Raw genomic sequence first — 16,124 nt, forward strand, 5'->3', positions numbered from 1 at the left:
CTTGACATGGGGCAGTCTAGTTGTGATACATCGTATTCAAGGTTTTACTTTCTTTTTGGCTTTATTGCTTGGAGATCTGCCTGATATATGATCTTGCAATGGAGCATGTGATTTTTTTTTTTTTTGTCATCGCTGAAATGAGCTCTGCTCTCTGTTAATAAAGAGGCAATCTGAAAAGACCTGGAAGTTGTCACTCAGCAGACCAAATTTCTGCTTTTAATCTTGTCCTTTTCTGCTGGTAATAACCTACTGGCTCAGTTTTTCTATACTGTGGGGAAAGATGGTGCAAGAGAGCTGTTGTGAAGCCAACAGTGGCAGTTCTGCAATTCTGTATGATCTGGGGCTGCTGCTTTTTCGCTGTACAATTACTTCTCCCATGCTCAGTCGCTTTAGCTATGCCTGCCTATTTTTTATATTTTTCCTGAATGAGTCTTTTAATCTCTTTAATCATACTAGAATCATCTTTATATTAGCTTGTAAGCATTTATATTATAAAAGTCTGTTAAATACAGAGGGAAGCCCTGCCATCTGCTGCAGACTACAATAGTTTGGATGAAGAAGGAAACTTTGTCATAAATCATTGTTACATACATTATTCATGTATTTATATTGTGTAAATTGGACTCTTTTTTTCTGCTGTGTAGGCTTTACATAAGGGACAAGGTGTAATTTCAGTCTCTGCTCTTTAGGTGCCCATATATGAGCTGCAGAATGACGGCCGAGCCAACCTTCTTGGGGCACTCCTCTTTGCTGGGCAGTTCGTGATTCCTGAGGTCTGTTTGCCTATGAAGACTGTCTCAGAAGCTGCTTTTCTCCCTCTAGCCAGAACGCATACTCACATGCTTAAAATATCCGGTAGGCAGTAAGGAAGTACACTTGAACAGGAAGATAAATGGATTCTGCTGAGGTAACAAGCACTTGCATGGCAAAGCAGGTGCCGTTTTCTCAGAAGTCATATCCTATTTTGCCCATATGCAATCTATAAAGACTGCCAAGTCTGGAATGTAGCTTGCAGCAGGCTTGAAATCAGATTCCTTTGCAAATATGTGGGATCTAAAACACTAAGTCAGTTTTTTTAACTGAAAGTTACTTTCAAGTTCTAAAATTGCTCTGGAACTCATAGGAGTGTCTTCTCGCTCTAGTTCCTGAAGACTGAAGTGTCCAGGATAATATACCTAGTGGACATGGAATTACCTCCAGAGTCTCAGCACTCTGCCTTTAAAGATGCTGTTGCTGTGCAACCCAAAAATCCAGGATAAAACTGGTCATGTTGCACCTCATTTCACTTCTGCTGTGCTCCCAAAGGCAGATCTTGTAAACCAACAGCAATAGCTGACTGGCTAAGATCTTCATAACTAATGATAATTTTAAGGTATCTCTCTTCCTTCAAATTCCAACTGACAGACTTTAAGGGACTTGAGAAGGAACCCAACCTTTTTTCTGTGGTAACTGTTTTGAAAGTTATGCTCGTTTTCGGTAGGCCTTTTGTTAAGGTATTAGCAAGTTAGGTATAACTGATGAACTTATTTAAAAGTCCACACTGCTTCTTTCCTCTGTCTCTGAATTGGAGTCAGGCAAATTTGCTGTCTCCTAGACTATGCCTCATGAGAGGATTACGAAACTAGTTAGCTCTTAACTTGTTTTGTTCTTAAATTCTTAAACCAATATGTGACAGATGTGCCAACTCTTTGAAAGGGTAGGAGTTGTAAACATCTACTAGCCTCTGAGTTGCTTTAAAGATTTAGAAAACACTTTAAAAAGGGCAGACTACAGTATTTATCTACTGAATCTTTTAATTACTGGCTTATTCATAGACCTGTTTCTTTACTTGTCTTGCAGGTGTGCCTGTATTTTTATAATAAACTGTACAGGGGAAATAGGGTGACTAAGGTGGATGCTGGGAGTTTCAATGCCTTTTCCTCACCTAACCTGCCTCCACTTGCAAATGCTGAGGTTGATATTACAAGTAAGCAACATCATCTCTTAAGCCTTGTAATTTATGCCACATGCAATACAACTCTAGCTGAAAAGAATCTGTCTCTATGTAGTTGAAATGCTGTTTTTAAACTCAAAGAACTTTGAGAGCCCTGTAGCTTGACTGCACTTTATCTGCTCCGAAACTGTTAAAATATTAGTAAGGCTGAGAATTTGTGACTCAATAGCATTTATCTTTTGAGTATAGATGTAAGCTAGACTGACTGACTAAAGATCCAGACTAACTAGAGGGAATGTTGCCCCTGTGTCATGAAAATGCTTGCTCTGAAGATAAAAGTGAGGCAGCAAGGACTGAAAGAACAAAGACTTTAATTTCATTAATGACTACGCTGGGCTCTGAAATCAGGCAAAAGACTCATTGCAGAGTACTTGCAGCTTCAACAGATTCTCTATTTGACACATGCGTTGTGTAAGATACTTTACTGGATGTTTGGACCTGTCTAAAGTGCAAACAAACTGAAAACAGCAGACCTAGAATATGCTTTGTGAGTTTTTTTCCCCATCTTACTCAGAGTCCTTGTAACTTCTGTGTGTCTGTTCTTTTAAAGTCAGCAAAAACTGCTTAAAGATTTCAGTACCCATTTGCAAAGTCATTAATACACTGATGTCTGTTCCTGGATAAACTCTTTCATTGGAGAGAAGAAAGAGACATTTGGAGTCCCATCAAATGAGGAGTTGCCAAAAATGTACTAAGGGACAGTTAAAAAAAAATAACATATTATGCAAGCTGCTTTTGGATAGGTTAGGTCTATTAAAGAGGAGTAGGACTTGGTGACAACCTCCATTATTTTCAAAAACAGGAAGTAGGAGGGGTTCCTGAATGCTTTTGCCAAGTGCCGTTAATGGCAGTAGGAGCTCTAGCCCCGTGTTGTGCAGCATGCCACTCTGAATGGCTTCTACTACTAGAGAGAGACATTCTGCAGTCTGGAAAAATAAACTTATCCCACCTAATGGGTGGGAGTTACTTCACAAAGTTCCAGGGTCAAAGTGCTGTGTTTGTAGCAGCCAAATACAAAATGAGGCAGCCTGTGAAATATTGCAGTGGTCTGTAAGACATCTCTTGAGTGGAGAGTCTGCCACTCTTGTATTACTATGCTGTGTCAAATACAGTGCCTCTGAAATCAAGAGTTCACAGTTGATTGTTGCAGTAAATTGGAGAGAGTCTTCTTTCTTGTTTTTTTTTTATGAACTGCATCAAATAGGTTATAAATAAATTCCATTTACTGACTGATCAATAATGAAATCAAGCTGCAAAATGCATGCTAGTTCTCTCTTGGATTTGAATGACCTATTTTGTGATTCTTTTTCTATAGTAGAAAGTTATTAAGTACTTCCTTCGGCCTGTATTGGGTCCCATTGTCTTTTCAGTAGAATGCCCCATTGAGATCAGCGGGGATTTCTGATTTAGAAACTAATGGTGTGATAGGCTTTATTTTTATTTGTTTCAGTTGATTACCCAGTTAGAGTAGCATCATTTATCCAAGAGGACAGTGTCAGTATTGAAGGATTGTTTCATTTTGAAAAAACATAGTTTATAGTATGGTCAAGCTACAATTGCTGCTTTATTTTGCTTGAAGAAATTGTTTGAAACATCGCTGTCTCCTTTGAGTTTGCTTCTACAATCCTCATATGAAGCTTTCATGGAGACAAGGAACCACCTGGAACTTTTAAAAACAAATCAAACAAATCTAGCATCTTTTAATTTTTTTTCCAAATGATTTTGTATAACATGTCTTAATCCTCCCGTAGAAAGGGCTGACTCCTACTGCTTCAGCATTTTGGAGAGCAACCTGAGGATGCCAGGAGGAGTAGGCTAGAAATTCTGCCTCAAGCTTCCCAGTTTTGTTAAAGCTAGGAATGAAAACTCTGGAGAAGCAGTGGGGGTGAGGTGATAGGATGGAGGGAGTGGGGAGTGTAATGGGATCATGCATTTGTACACAGGAATGAGAAGACATGCTGTTCAGGGCTACACAATGATCTACTTCAGAGCCAGAGTGGAGAAGGAGACACAGTCCTTGTCCCTGCCCTAGGTGCAGCTCTCTTCTTAATTTTAATATGCATTCTTCACCCTATTCCCTGTTCACTACGGCTCCCAGTGGATTTCTGATCCCATCAAGTGGCTATGTTCTTGGTCAGATCCTTAACTGTGTTAGCAATGCCTAAGAGTCCTGTTATCCAGATTTAGATGAGCAAGTGTGTCAGCTTCCTCAAGACTTTCAATTTAGCACAAGAAACGACCTTGAGAACTACCGACCTGTCAGCCTCACCTCTGTGCCTGGGAAGATCATGGAACAGATCCTCCTAGAAGCTGTGCTGAAGCACATGGAGGACAGGGAGGTGATTAATGGCAGCCAGCATGGCTTCACCAGGGGCAAGTCCTTTCTGACCAACTTGGTGGCTTTCTGTGATAGGGTAACCGCAGCAGTGGACACAGGTAAAATGACGGATGTGATCTATCTGGACTTCTGTAAAGCCTTTGGCATGGCCCACCACAACATCCTTCTCTCTAAATTGGAGAGAGATGAATTTGATGGGTGGACAGTACGGTGGATAAGAAACTGGTCGTATTATAAGAGTAGTGGTCAATGGCTCAAAGTCTAGATGGAGATCTGTGGTGAGTGGTGTCCCTCAGGGATCTGTACTGGGACCGGTGCTGTTCAATATCTATATCAATGATATTGACAGTGAGATTGAGTGCACTCTCAGCAAGTTTGCTGATGACACCAAGCTGAGCAGTGTAGTTGCCACACCAGAAGGACAGGATGTCATCCAGAGGGGCCTGGACAGGTTGGAGAAGTGGGCCTGTGAGAACTTCGTGAGGTTCAACAATGCCAAGTGTAAGATCCTGCACCTGGGTTGGGGCAATCCCTGTTTTCACTACATGACGGGGGATGATGTGCTTGAGAGCAGCCTTGTGGAGAAGGACTTGGGGGTGCTGGTCAATGAGAAGCTCAACATGAGCCGGCAATGTGTGCTCACAGCCCAGAAGGCCAACCATGTCCTGGGCTGCATGAAAAGAAGCATGGACAGCAGGTCGAGGGAAGTGATTCTGCCTCTCTGTTCCTCTCTTGTGAGACCTCATCTGGAGTACTGTGTCCAGTTCTGGAATCCTCAATGTAAGAAGGATATGGAACTGTTGGAATGGGTCCAGAAGAGGGCTACAAAGATGATCAGAGGGCCGGAGCACCTCCCATGCGAGGACAGGCTGAGAGAGTTGGGCTTGTTCAGCCTGGAGAAGAGAAGTCTCTGAGGAGATCTTATAGTGTCTGTCCAGTACCTGAAGGGGCTACAGGAAAGCTGGAGAGGGGCTATTCATAAAGGCTTGTGGGGATAGGACCAGGGGGAACAGGTATAAACTGGAGAGGGGCAGATTTAGATTAGACGTAAGGAAGAATTTCTTCACCATGAGGGTGGTGAGGCACTGGAACAGGTTGTCCAGGGAAGCTGTGGCTGCCCCATCCCTGGAGGTATTCAAGGCCAGGTTGGATGGGCCTTGAGCAGCCTGATCTAGTGGGATGTCCCTGCCCATGGCAGAGGTTTGGAACTTTATGATCTGTAAGGTCGCTTCCAACCCTAACTGTAGTGTGATACTACGAAACTCCTGTAAGAAACTGAAAAATTCTAGTCTACTCCTGGGATAAGAAACCCAATGCCAATGGGGAATACTTTTGCAGCAGAATCAAAAATCTCTGTGTGAAATGAACAATATAAAGTAAGAAAAATATTTCTAAAATCTCAAAGCTTATAAAATAGAAAACCTCACCTTATTTCTCCCATATTCTGCAAACAGGAGAGACCAGAAGGACTATTTCACTTGAAATGTGTGAAGAGTCTCAGTATATTTCATAACTGATTACTCTGTTTTCTGTTTCCCTAATGAAGCAAATATAAAACTTGCTTTGTTACCAGGGCTGGACTTTCTTCATCATACATGCATGTAACTTCTGGGAGTGGTGCATATGCACAGGGCCGTATGATGAGGACTGTGTAGGGGATGAACAAAGTCCATGTGACTGTGCGTGCAGAGGTAGTGCAGCAGCAGCAGGCTGGAAGGCCTTTTTGAGCTCATCTACTCACCAGTCTTATTAGAAGCTAATTGTCACCTGCTGAGTCTGTGTCTTGGTTGGCAGTTCTGGTGATTTGTAGTAAAAAGCACAAGTCATTTATGTATTAAAGCAAATGCCAGCTCTCTTCACTGAAGTGCTTTTGGTCCCCCTGCCTCTCTTGTAAGTATGTATGTTGATTCTTACAACACCACCATTCAGTTTAAATACTTATTTCAGAAGGTGTGTGTTGATTGTTTTCTAACAAACTGCCAAAAATGGGCTCTATGTTTGTTAGCGTCCTTCAAGGATTTGCACTCATAGGTTGGCCTGTGCTCCCCACCCCTTGGCTGCCACCATGAATTGTAATGAATGCTGGGGCAGGTGCCTATATAATCGTAGGGCTTGCCCTTAGCCCTGCAGAGAAGGATGAGAAGAAAGTGTTGCTGTTTGTCTGGAGCTCTGCAATCACGAAAAGCTGTATTTCTTGTTTGATTTCATAACTTGGAGTTCAGTCACCACTCCTAAGGGAGGTGTCGCTCTTAGTTGCTGCTCTGCTATTATAAGTTGAAACCTGCATGGGTGGTATATCTGCTGTATAAAAAAAGAGGGTTTTTTTTTCCTGCTTTCTAGGCTGCAGAGTGCTGCATCCCTTTTTAACTTCATTTTCAAGTCAGGTTGACATTTTTTCCACATTAACTCTGTCATCATAGCTTTGTGTGTGTGAGAAAGAATGATACTGAATAAGATAAGGATGTATTTTTTGAGCTGTAATTTTAAAAGCTGTAGTGTTTGGTAGGGAGGGAGAGATGGGAAGTAGCAGGGTATTGTTTATGTGATGGTTTTGTTTGGAAGAATAAACAAAAGGCCTTAATATCTTGAATGCTGTCTCCTTGAATAATGCAATCTTTTCTATTCCAAGCCATTTTGGATACTGTATATAAACACCCATTACCTCTTTATTTAATGCACATTGCTTTAAAGACTTTCTTTTTGCTCTACAAGACCAGTAGCTAGCTTATGTTTGTTCCTTAGCTTTGTATCTGCACTTACATAATGAAGCACACTGTATTAGTTAAGCTCTTGACAGGCACAGACCGTCCAAGTCAGAACAGGTTACTCTTTTCTGTGTTGTGCCAAAATTGAATATCTGCAATTAGTCACTCTTATCCATAGGATAAAATACTGTTATGAACACTGATATATACAGCTTTTTATACCTCACCTGCTTGTATATGAGTTTCTTAATTAAGAACTATTAGTCATTCCTCAAATTTATTTTAATTTTTTTTTTTGAACAAAAAGAAGATTGCTGTGTGGTGTGACTATAGACTGCAAGACAGCTGACAGTGAAGATGCTTGAACTTAGCTATGCAACGTAAATATTCTTCCTTTTTGAGGGCGTAGTCTTTGAGGTGGAGGATGCAAAGGGTGTGTTCTAATTTTTTTTTTTTTCCTCTGCATGGCGCTCTGCCTCACTTAGAACAATTCTGAATAAATATGAGATGAAATTGTGCTTTCATGTATATTTGTTTGTCTTTGGCTCTTGCATCACACTTGCCTTTTGTTCTGCTTTTTAGACTTGTTTGTCTAATGGAAAACTGACATGTGTGGAGTCTGCAGTGCTGAGCAGTTTATGTAGGCTGCTGAGGATCTTGACCAAAAGAATGCTAACTCAGGGACAATTTTTAGTTCTTTTTTTTTTAATATAGTTTGGAATTACATCACTGTACTATGTCTGCATGCATTACATTTATCTTGAAGATTATAGTTTATTTGCTAGAGCATACTCCAAGAGTACAGGTATAGACCTGGTGTAGGCCTGACTTCTGAACCTGTCCTCTGATCTCTTTCCTTGGTCTTCTACTTTTGGCATTATCTTAGTGATCCATGCCAAGACAGGTTTGCTCAGTTCATTATTCAAGTTCATTACAGGCATTAGGGATGCTGATAGTTGCCAAACTTAACAGTATGCATTTGTGAAGTTTTGGCAAGGACTCCCAGCTTATGGAGGGTAAAGGAAAGAAAGCTCTGATACAATTTTATTGCCATCCATTTTTACAGAGGAGGCTGCTTTTAAAGAAATAGTCTGTGTGTTAGAAGACTGAAAGGATTTGATTTATTGCTAAACACTGCTGCTTCTTACAGGACTGTGCTCATGAGTGAATGTAATTAGCCAGGCCTATGAACCTCAAGCAGAACAAATTCACAGCTTTCTGTACTCACCGGTATACCTCCTATAAGTCTCTAAGTCGCTCTGGAAGCTCATGGAGGCCTTTGAGAGCTACCTGGCTAACTGCTAAATCCAGACAGTTGGCTTCTGAACCATGTTGGCCAGCTTAGCACAAAGAAAGAAACTGTAGAAATGGTCTGTATTTCTATTCCCCCATTCCCAGGGCATTAGGATTCCAAGTGCTGAAGTGTGGCTGGTTGGACAAACATGATGCCAAGCCAGCTGCTTGTGGCCTGTTTAACTTGTCCTGTTTCTTTAGAAAGACCATACAGAGGCTCTGGTTGCTGACAGGGCAACACAACAGGAAGGGAGAGTTCATGAAGTCTTAGAGGTGACTGCTAATTTCTCGCCTGAGTTAATGGATTGTGTATTTTGTAGTATCTCTGGTAACGGGGCCATGGAATAGGCTTCAACAGAGGCTTTTAAATGTATTCTGAATTTTCTTGCAAATGGCTGTCTGCTGATTGCAAGAGATTTCAACAGTAATTGGCGTGAGTAACTCCCCGCATGGCTGAGAGCAAGTCGGTATTATGCATGCAGATCTTTTATCTGTCTTGCTGCATGGGAGTTCCTCCAAAATGTAAAAAGCTTAAATCATGATGTGGAAACAGGGAGCTTTACAGCATGGTCTACTTTCATTGAGGCGTGATGCTCTGAGCTGTTGTCTGCTGTTTGTTAAACCTCTTCCACTGTCTTGTAGGAGCCATCAGCACTATGATCGCTGAGCTCCTACACTGAAATAGTCCAATTTTGAAATCAATAATGCATGACTTGGCTTCTAATAATGCGACACAAACAAACTATTAGTTAAACAGCTGACTTCTGGCTCGAAATGTATAATCAGAGTTAATTGAATCCTTGCTATTTTATTTAATCATTATTAACTACCTAATAAACTCTGGAGGTGATTAGCAGCAACAGTAACTGCATTTGTCATCTCTTATGTCTGGGGAGTTGAAAATCTGTTTTCTAAACATGAATCCAGCCTTGTATCAGGCCAACTACCTAACAATGGAGTTAAGTCAGTGTGTGACAAGTAAATATCTGACCTATGCTAGACCTGCATGCTGCTCCGTTGGTTGAGGCTTTCTGAGCACTCTGCACTGGGAGAGTTGGCCCTAACAGGGCACGTTCAACATCATGAACCCGCCAGGTCTAGTACGTTGATGCTTTCCCCGGCTATTAGACTTCTCTTTTGAAGAGGCTATAGTAGAGGTACCCAGTTTTGTGTCTGATAGATCATCCTGTTTACTAATGGTAATTGAACTAAAACACCCCTTTTGGAAGTCTTTGCTATAAAATGCTATTTAATTGAAGTATACATTTTAAGTATTTCTTTGAAGGGCACCAGCATAGAAATATTGACGAGTAATACTGGTTTATCTCAGAATCTAGACTGTTTTAGAATTAAAGCTAAAATATAACACAGTTGAGCCTAACCTTGATGTGGATGTGGCCTTGAAGACATATAAATAAGGTGTGTTTGATCAGGTGCTGTGGCTGCTCTCCTGAACAGGCCTTCATTTCCTCTTTTCAAAACTGTGTTGTCTTTCATGAATCCCTTGCATAAGGAATAGTTTTAAAGACAATATTGTAAGTGGGAAATGCTACCAATGTACTTAATGTTATGTTGTAATATTAAATTGAAAAGGCCATTTCTCTTTAACAGTAAACTGGGAAACAGTGTGGCGAGCCAATACCAAAAAAAAATTTCGAGTTCACACCAATATGAACAGGAATGTTGGGCTTCTGCGAATCTTCCCAGGAATCACTGCTGCTGCTGTAAGTGTCAACTCTTCATTTTGGACATGGGTGAAACAATGCTCAAATACTTGACTAGTTATCTCAGAAGCTGTCTTGTCGTAGCAGTGGTTAGGGTTTTGGAGGGAAGAGTTAATATCTGTCATCTTCTGATAAACATTTTTTTTTAATATCTGAGCATTCAAAGACTATTTTCATATGCCGTAAACTATTGATAAGATATTTTGAAATATCTTTTGTTTAAACTGCCTGGTCTCTGAAACTTAAAATTAATTCCTATCAGGGCTCACAAATAGGTTAAGTGTACTTTTCTAGAGAGGTGCTGGCTACAGGGACCGTGGAAGTACTCTCTGGCTGGACACTGGGGCATATTATTAGTAATAGATACCTTGTCAAATAATACCCAATATGATGTGTGGAGGGGAGTGTGACTCTTTCTACAACTCATGCTTCTTTTTTGAGGTTAATTTTTTCCCACTTGGGTGGTTAATATGACCCTCAGCATTCATACAGAGGTGAAAATGAGAAACGGGATTTTTTTGCCTTTAGAAATTATTCTGCAGAACTGTGATTTTAGGTAGATTTGTCTTTAAATTTTTGTCTGATACTCTTTCCATTAAATTGACAGGTCTTTTGTGGCTCTTGCCATCTTAAATTGAATCCAGTAGTTTAAGCAGCACTCCTCAATTATATTGCCATTCTTTTTAGGTTAATATGAACAGATGGAAAGGCAGAGGGGTGGTATATTTGCAATAAAACTCCAACTGCATAGTTGGCCTCATGGGAGGTTACAGTGTATTGCATTTAGCATATGTAATCAGCAAGGAAACGTCTATGTTGTTTAAAATACATCTTTCTAGGAAGAGGAATTTGCTAGGCATTGTCTTAGCAGTGAGGCACAGTAGCTGCCTCACTAACAATTGGCCCAGAATGAATTAATGCCTTTTTTTTTTTTTTTTTACCTTGAGTTAAATCAATTGAGTTTTGAGTTAAAAGAACTCCAGACTCCGTTAGAATGTTATTGCCTGAAAGATGAGACAATCTCTCTATAGGTTAGGTGGACATTTGTTAACAAAACTCTTTAGTGAAGTAACAAATCTGGATGGGGGGGGATTCTAATCTCAATTAATAATTCTGCATTTATTTCATAAGTGTAAATCTACCCTTTTGTTCCGCCATGGTGCAACAGTATAGCCTGTTAATGGCAGTTGAACAATAGCATCCTTTTTCACACTGAGGTCATGACTGTAGAAAATAGTTTATTATAAAATCTATCCCTCTAAGAATTTTAAGGAAGCTGAAGAGTGAACTTCTCATTTTTTAAAGCTTATTCTACAGTCCTAGTTCTTGCAAATGAGGTGCATAAAAGGAGATGAGAAGATGAAAAGGCATGAGAGCCTGTAAAGCTATAACAAGAATAGACCGTTTTTAAAAACTCTGTGCTACACATGAAAATCTTAATGTAGCTTAAACACATCTTTTATCTCTTTTCTCTGTCTTGTTTTTAAACAGGTAAAAGCATTTCTTCAGCCTCCAATTGAGGGCATCGTACTTGAAACCTATGGAAGTGGCAATGCCCCAAACAACAGAGAAGACTTGCTGGAAGAACTGAAGAAAGCAACTGAACGAAAAGTAGTGATTCTAAACTGTACACAGTGCTTACGAGGGTCTGTTAAAACAGTCTATGCAACAGGGCAGGTAAGTGTCCTGCAATGGTTTCAGGCCCTACTACTGGGTAAAAGAAACATCCCACTGATAGAACTTGATTGTATTCTCGTAGTCCCAGTGTATAAAACCAGATTTGTTAAATTCTAAACATATTGCTCATGAAATAAGTAAACCTGAAAAATCCTAGAATGGAAGCATTTAAATGTGTATCCACAAACAAGATCCTGTTACTCCTAGTCTGAATGGTCAAACCAGTTCAAATCTCAAATTAGTGATTTCTTGCTGTTGTCGTGTGCAGCGCTCCAGGGTACCTTGCGTTAGATTGGTAGTATCTGTCCCTAAGGGGTTCCACAGAGCTAGAAGCTAGCTTAAAGGTCAGATGATCAAATAAAGTAGTATTTGATAGGAGAGCAGTTACTTAGCTACAATGTAAGAACATCAAGAAAGCCGGCAAATCCAAGCAGTATTTCAAATCCCATTTTTTTATTTGACTGGAAGTACAACTGAATTCAGTGAGAGATTGGAGAACAGCATGTAAGGAGGAATCTGTCTTGCAGAATGGAAATCAGTTGTGTTTAACCCATGAATGCTAGGTTAAAGCAGACTTTGTGTAGACACTGTTAATATTCAGGACATTTTATAGTAAGTTTCTCAATTGTGTGTTAAGACATGACATTGCTGGGACTAATAAGAACTCAAAGCTGTGTAAGAGTATGTGTTACATGCGGTAGTGTGAAGAAAGCTGGTTTAACTGGCCTTCATAAAAACGCTAGCCATTAAATAGCCAAGAAGCACTGCCAGAGGGTGACTCCTTCACTGTTTTAGACAGCTGGTTTTGTTGGGAGCAACTAACCATCTGGCCCAGCCAGCCTCTTCGGTGACTGTAAGACAAACCTAGATACTCTAGTCTAGTGCAGAAACCTGTCCCTCCTAACATAGATTTTGACACAGCTTTAGATTATATTTGCTTCAAGAAGACATAATCTCTTTTGTGGAGAAAGAAAAGGAGATTCTAGGAGTTTCTTTCTACCTCTTCAGTATCTGAACTTGGGATTGTCTAATATGGGCGGTCATTTGGGTGTTGGTAAAATGTTTGTATAACTTAATGGAGATCTTTGAGAAGTGTTAACTTTTGCAAAGATCCCATGCTCTGTAGCAAATACAATAGAAATACATGGATTATATAACAGTTCACGTGGAAGGAATAAAGCAGTTAAATCAATAACAGACACCAAACTTGTATTTGAAAAACAACATGAAAATGAAGCCAAGCTCTTATGTGATCTTCTGCTTGAAATGAACTGCTAAAATGTATAGAAGGAATAAAAAGCCCACCTTTTCTATGCTCTAGTTAAAAAAATCTCCAAGTAAACACCTCTGTGTGGCTTTTTATGCTCTGATCCAGACTGTTGGTATACAGAATGGAAAGAATCTGCTCAGGTCTTACTGAACCACTGTATGGCTGTGTGGAAATGTTTTTAATTCTTGCTTCCACTTTTTATATTGAGCATTTGTTCTGTTGCTTTAGCATCCATTGATGGAGGATGACCTGTTTCTTGGCATCTTTTGAGAAGAAGACTGACAGAGACAAGTCCTACAGAATTACTTCCTGCTTGTTCTTTCATTGCCTTCTCCCTTTCACAGGGAACTGTTCAGTGGAGGAAGTATAATGGATGAATGTTGGAAACTTGTTGTAATGTTGAAGTTTCTTCAATTTTTCTTAAAATCTTTCAGAGGTCTTTGCATATGGCTAGGTCATTTTGTTCACTAATATAGGCTAGCCAGGTGGGTCAGCTGAGTCCCTGGTTTCCCTTGAAGTGTTTGTTTTAATTAACTGAACGTCTGGCCTCTAATCCATCTGCACAGTAGAAACGTATAATTGAAGGGACTTTAGGTGTAGGAAGAAAGCTGGGAAATCCCTTCCTCTCCTTTTTCTTAAACCTGCTGAAAAAGCCCTAACTGTTCTTTGGCTCAGTCTGCAGTGAGAAATACTTTCTGTACCTTCTCGGTATATGGTTTCCCATGGGACTATTAAAAATGTTAGTCTGGGGCTCTCGGAGATGATTAATGAGCTGGTTAAGGCTCTGTATCTTGCTAAAAGTATTAGTTAAGCCACAGCAAGTTTCCAACCTAAAGTTTATATACAAGGTATTGAAAAATAAAATGCTGTGTAAAGAACTTGCTGTAAGATGCTTAACTGTTAAGCATCACGTTGTTGCAAAGATGATGATCTCTGGTTTAGAGAAGCCTGAGTGTTTGCCCAGGTACAATTTAGTGAGAAGAGATCTGAAATTTTTGTCTTTGCTGTCTTGCTCACTGTACGCATATGCGGCTTGCTGACCGTAACAAAGATCTTTCTGCTTTTTGCTTTGGTTCGGGTAGTTTATTTTTCTTTTAGCTACTAGAAAGATAAATCAGAAAGGTAATCTATTTCACTTGTTCTCGTGAGAACCGTGTACAGTTATATGTTCTAAATTGTACACTGCTAGCGCAACCTGAAAGGATCTGAAAACACTCCTGCTGTGAGTACGCTATAGTGTTGGAATTCATCCAAAGCAATGCCCCGTAAAAGAATGGTAAATATGTCTGTGTGAGAACAGCCTACTTGGCAATGTTCAAAATGCCATTGGGTTAAAACAGAGGAACAGCAGCTTTTCAATAAAGGGAATCTGACAACTCTGCAGATAGCTGATATGGACCTGTAACCTTTCCCTTTTAGCATAGTAAGTGACCGTGGCATTCTTCAATGTTATTTCATGAAAAGGAATTTAAAGTAAAAGTCATCTTTATTCAACTGGCTCTAATATTTGCTCGGTATTTGATAACTAAAATTAGAAAAATTACAGTGGCAGCAGGAGGAGCAAGAGAGTGGAGGCACAGCTGCATCCTGTATTCTGCGTAGCTACTCATCATTCATCCACATTTTCTGTTCATGCAGGTATTTCTGAATGCTATGCTAATTGGAATCATTATTCCTTTTTATTCAGACTCTCGCTGATGTTGGAGTAATTCCTGGAGGTGATATGACACCAGAGGCAGCCCTAACTAAACTGTCATACATACTCAGCAAGAGTAAGCTTAGCTGGGAGGAGAAGAGGCAGGTAAATATTTCAGTGTGACCTTGAAAGGCTTTAACTTCCTCATCTGCTATGCTAACTTCTGCTTAGCTGAATGCCTTGAGCTTCCTGCTTGCATTTAAAAGAAATTGGTTCCATTACATGCTTTTTTCCTTAAGGAAAATACAGTTAGGCAGTAATGAATGTATGTAAATTTGGAGAGAGAAGAATTCTCTTCATAAGTCAGGTGAAGTCCTTGACCGAGCCATAAGAATGCCATCCTTAAATGGCAGTAGTCTACCGTGGACATTTCTGTACTTAAAACTCATGTATCTCTGAACTAAATAGAGGAGCAGAAATCTGCAGGAATGCATTTGTTTCGATGTTTGTTTGCAGTGAGATCATAATCCTGACACTCCAAGAGATGACATCATGATGAGTCACTCTCTAGACTTAAGCACTGCATGCACATGTGTATCTTATGATGGTGTTTTGTTTTTATTAAAACCGAAACAAATTTGATTGTTGTTTCATGCTCAATATCTCCCAACCAGTGGCAGCACGTGAGACAAATATATTTGGATACCTATGATGAGTGGGGTGGCTGGAAGCACCACTTACAGTGCTTAGAAACAGTTTCAGACTCTGAGCTTTCATTTGTTTGCCAAAGCCCTGGCTATGAAAAATGAGAGGAGGAGGAGCTATGTGTTTCTTCGATGAGGATGGCAAGAACATAAATCTGCACAAGCACATACTTGACATGCTTCATGCTGTGTGAAGAGTAGTGGTATTGCATGTGTTTGTGTATATACACTTCAGAAACCCAGGCTCTTCACCGATGCCCCTTTGGTACGCTCACTGACCCTGGAATGTACATATATTAGGCTGTTATTTTTAATACAGACTTTAATCTTCCTGCACGGATGATTATTTGACCTGCAACAGGAGAAACTTTCCCATCTGGCTTCTTGCCTAGGCGTGTGAGTTAGAACTTAATTTGAGATCCAGGTTGATAAGGTGAGATAGCTGATTTACTCAGGTCAGGACTTGGTGATAGGACATTCTAGGTACCACTGGCACAAGATACTCCTGCATCTTCCTGGCCTTTGGAATGCACTACACGTCTTTTGTGTGCTAGTGCTGGTACCTCCTTTGTATGGTTTGAAAAACAAAATAGCTTTTGCAATTTCTTCGAGTTAAGCAGGATCGTTTTCCTTATTTGACTCATTGTACAGACCCACAAACAATTCTGTTGGCACAACTAAGGGAGCAGCACGCTACATTGCCTGGGCAGGAATGAGTGCTAAATATCAGGAGAAGAAAGCCTGGAAATATGTTGTCTGTGGCAATATCTTCAGCTAAACATAT

General features: G+C 40.1%; 1 protein-coding gene across 3 annotated transcripts in view; it reads left to right on the forward strand.

Moving 5' to 3' along the window:
- ASPG (asparaginase) overlaps nt 1-16,124 on the forward strand; it is a 52,516-nt gene that overhangs the window by 14,006 nt on the left and 22,386 nt on the right. For all 3 annotated transcript variants that reach the window (XM_054067491.1, XM_054067490.1, XM_054067488.1), the window contains exons 5-9: nt 690-773; nt 1,840-1,966; nt 9,941-10,053; nt 11,545-11,730; nt 14,688-14,801. In XM_054067491.1, the coding sequence (XP_053923466.1) occupies nt 690-773; nt 1,840-1,966; nt 9,941-10,053; nt 11,545-11,730; nt 14,688-14,801 (624 nt within the window). The remainder of the gene's footprint in view (nt 1-689; nt 774-1,839; nt 1,967-9,940; nt 10,054-11,544; nt 11,731-14,687; nt 14,802-16,124) is intronic.

The sequence above is a fragment of the Cuculus canorus genome, chromosome 5 (genome assembly GCF_017976375.1).
Source record: "Cuculus canorus isolate bCucCan1 chromosome 5, bCucCan1.pri, whole genome shotgun sequence".
Lineage (NCBI taxonomy): Eukaryota > Metazoa > Chordata > Aves > Cuculiformes > Cuculidae > Cuculus > Cuculus canorus.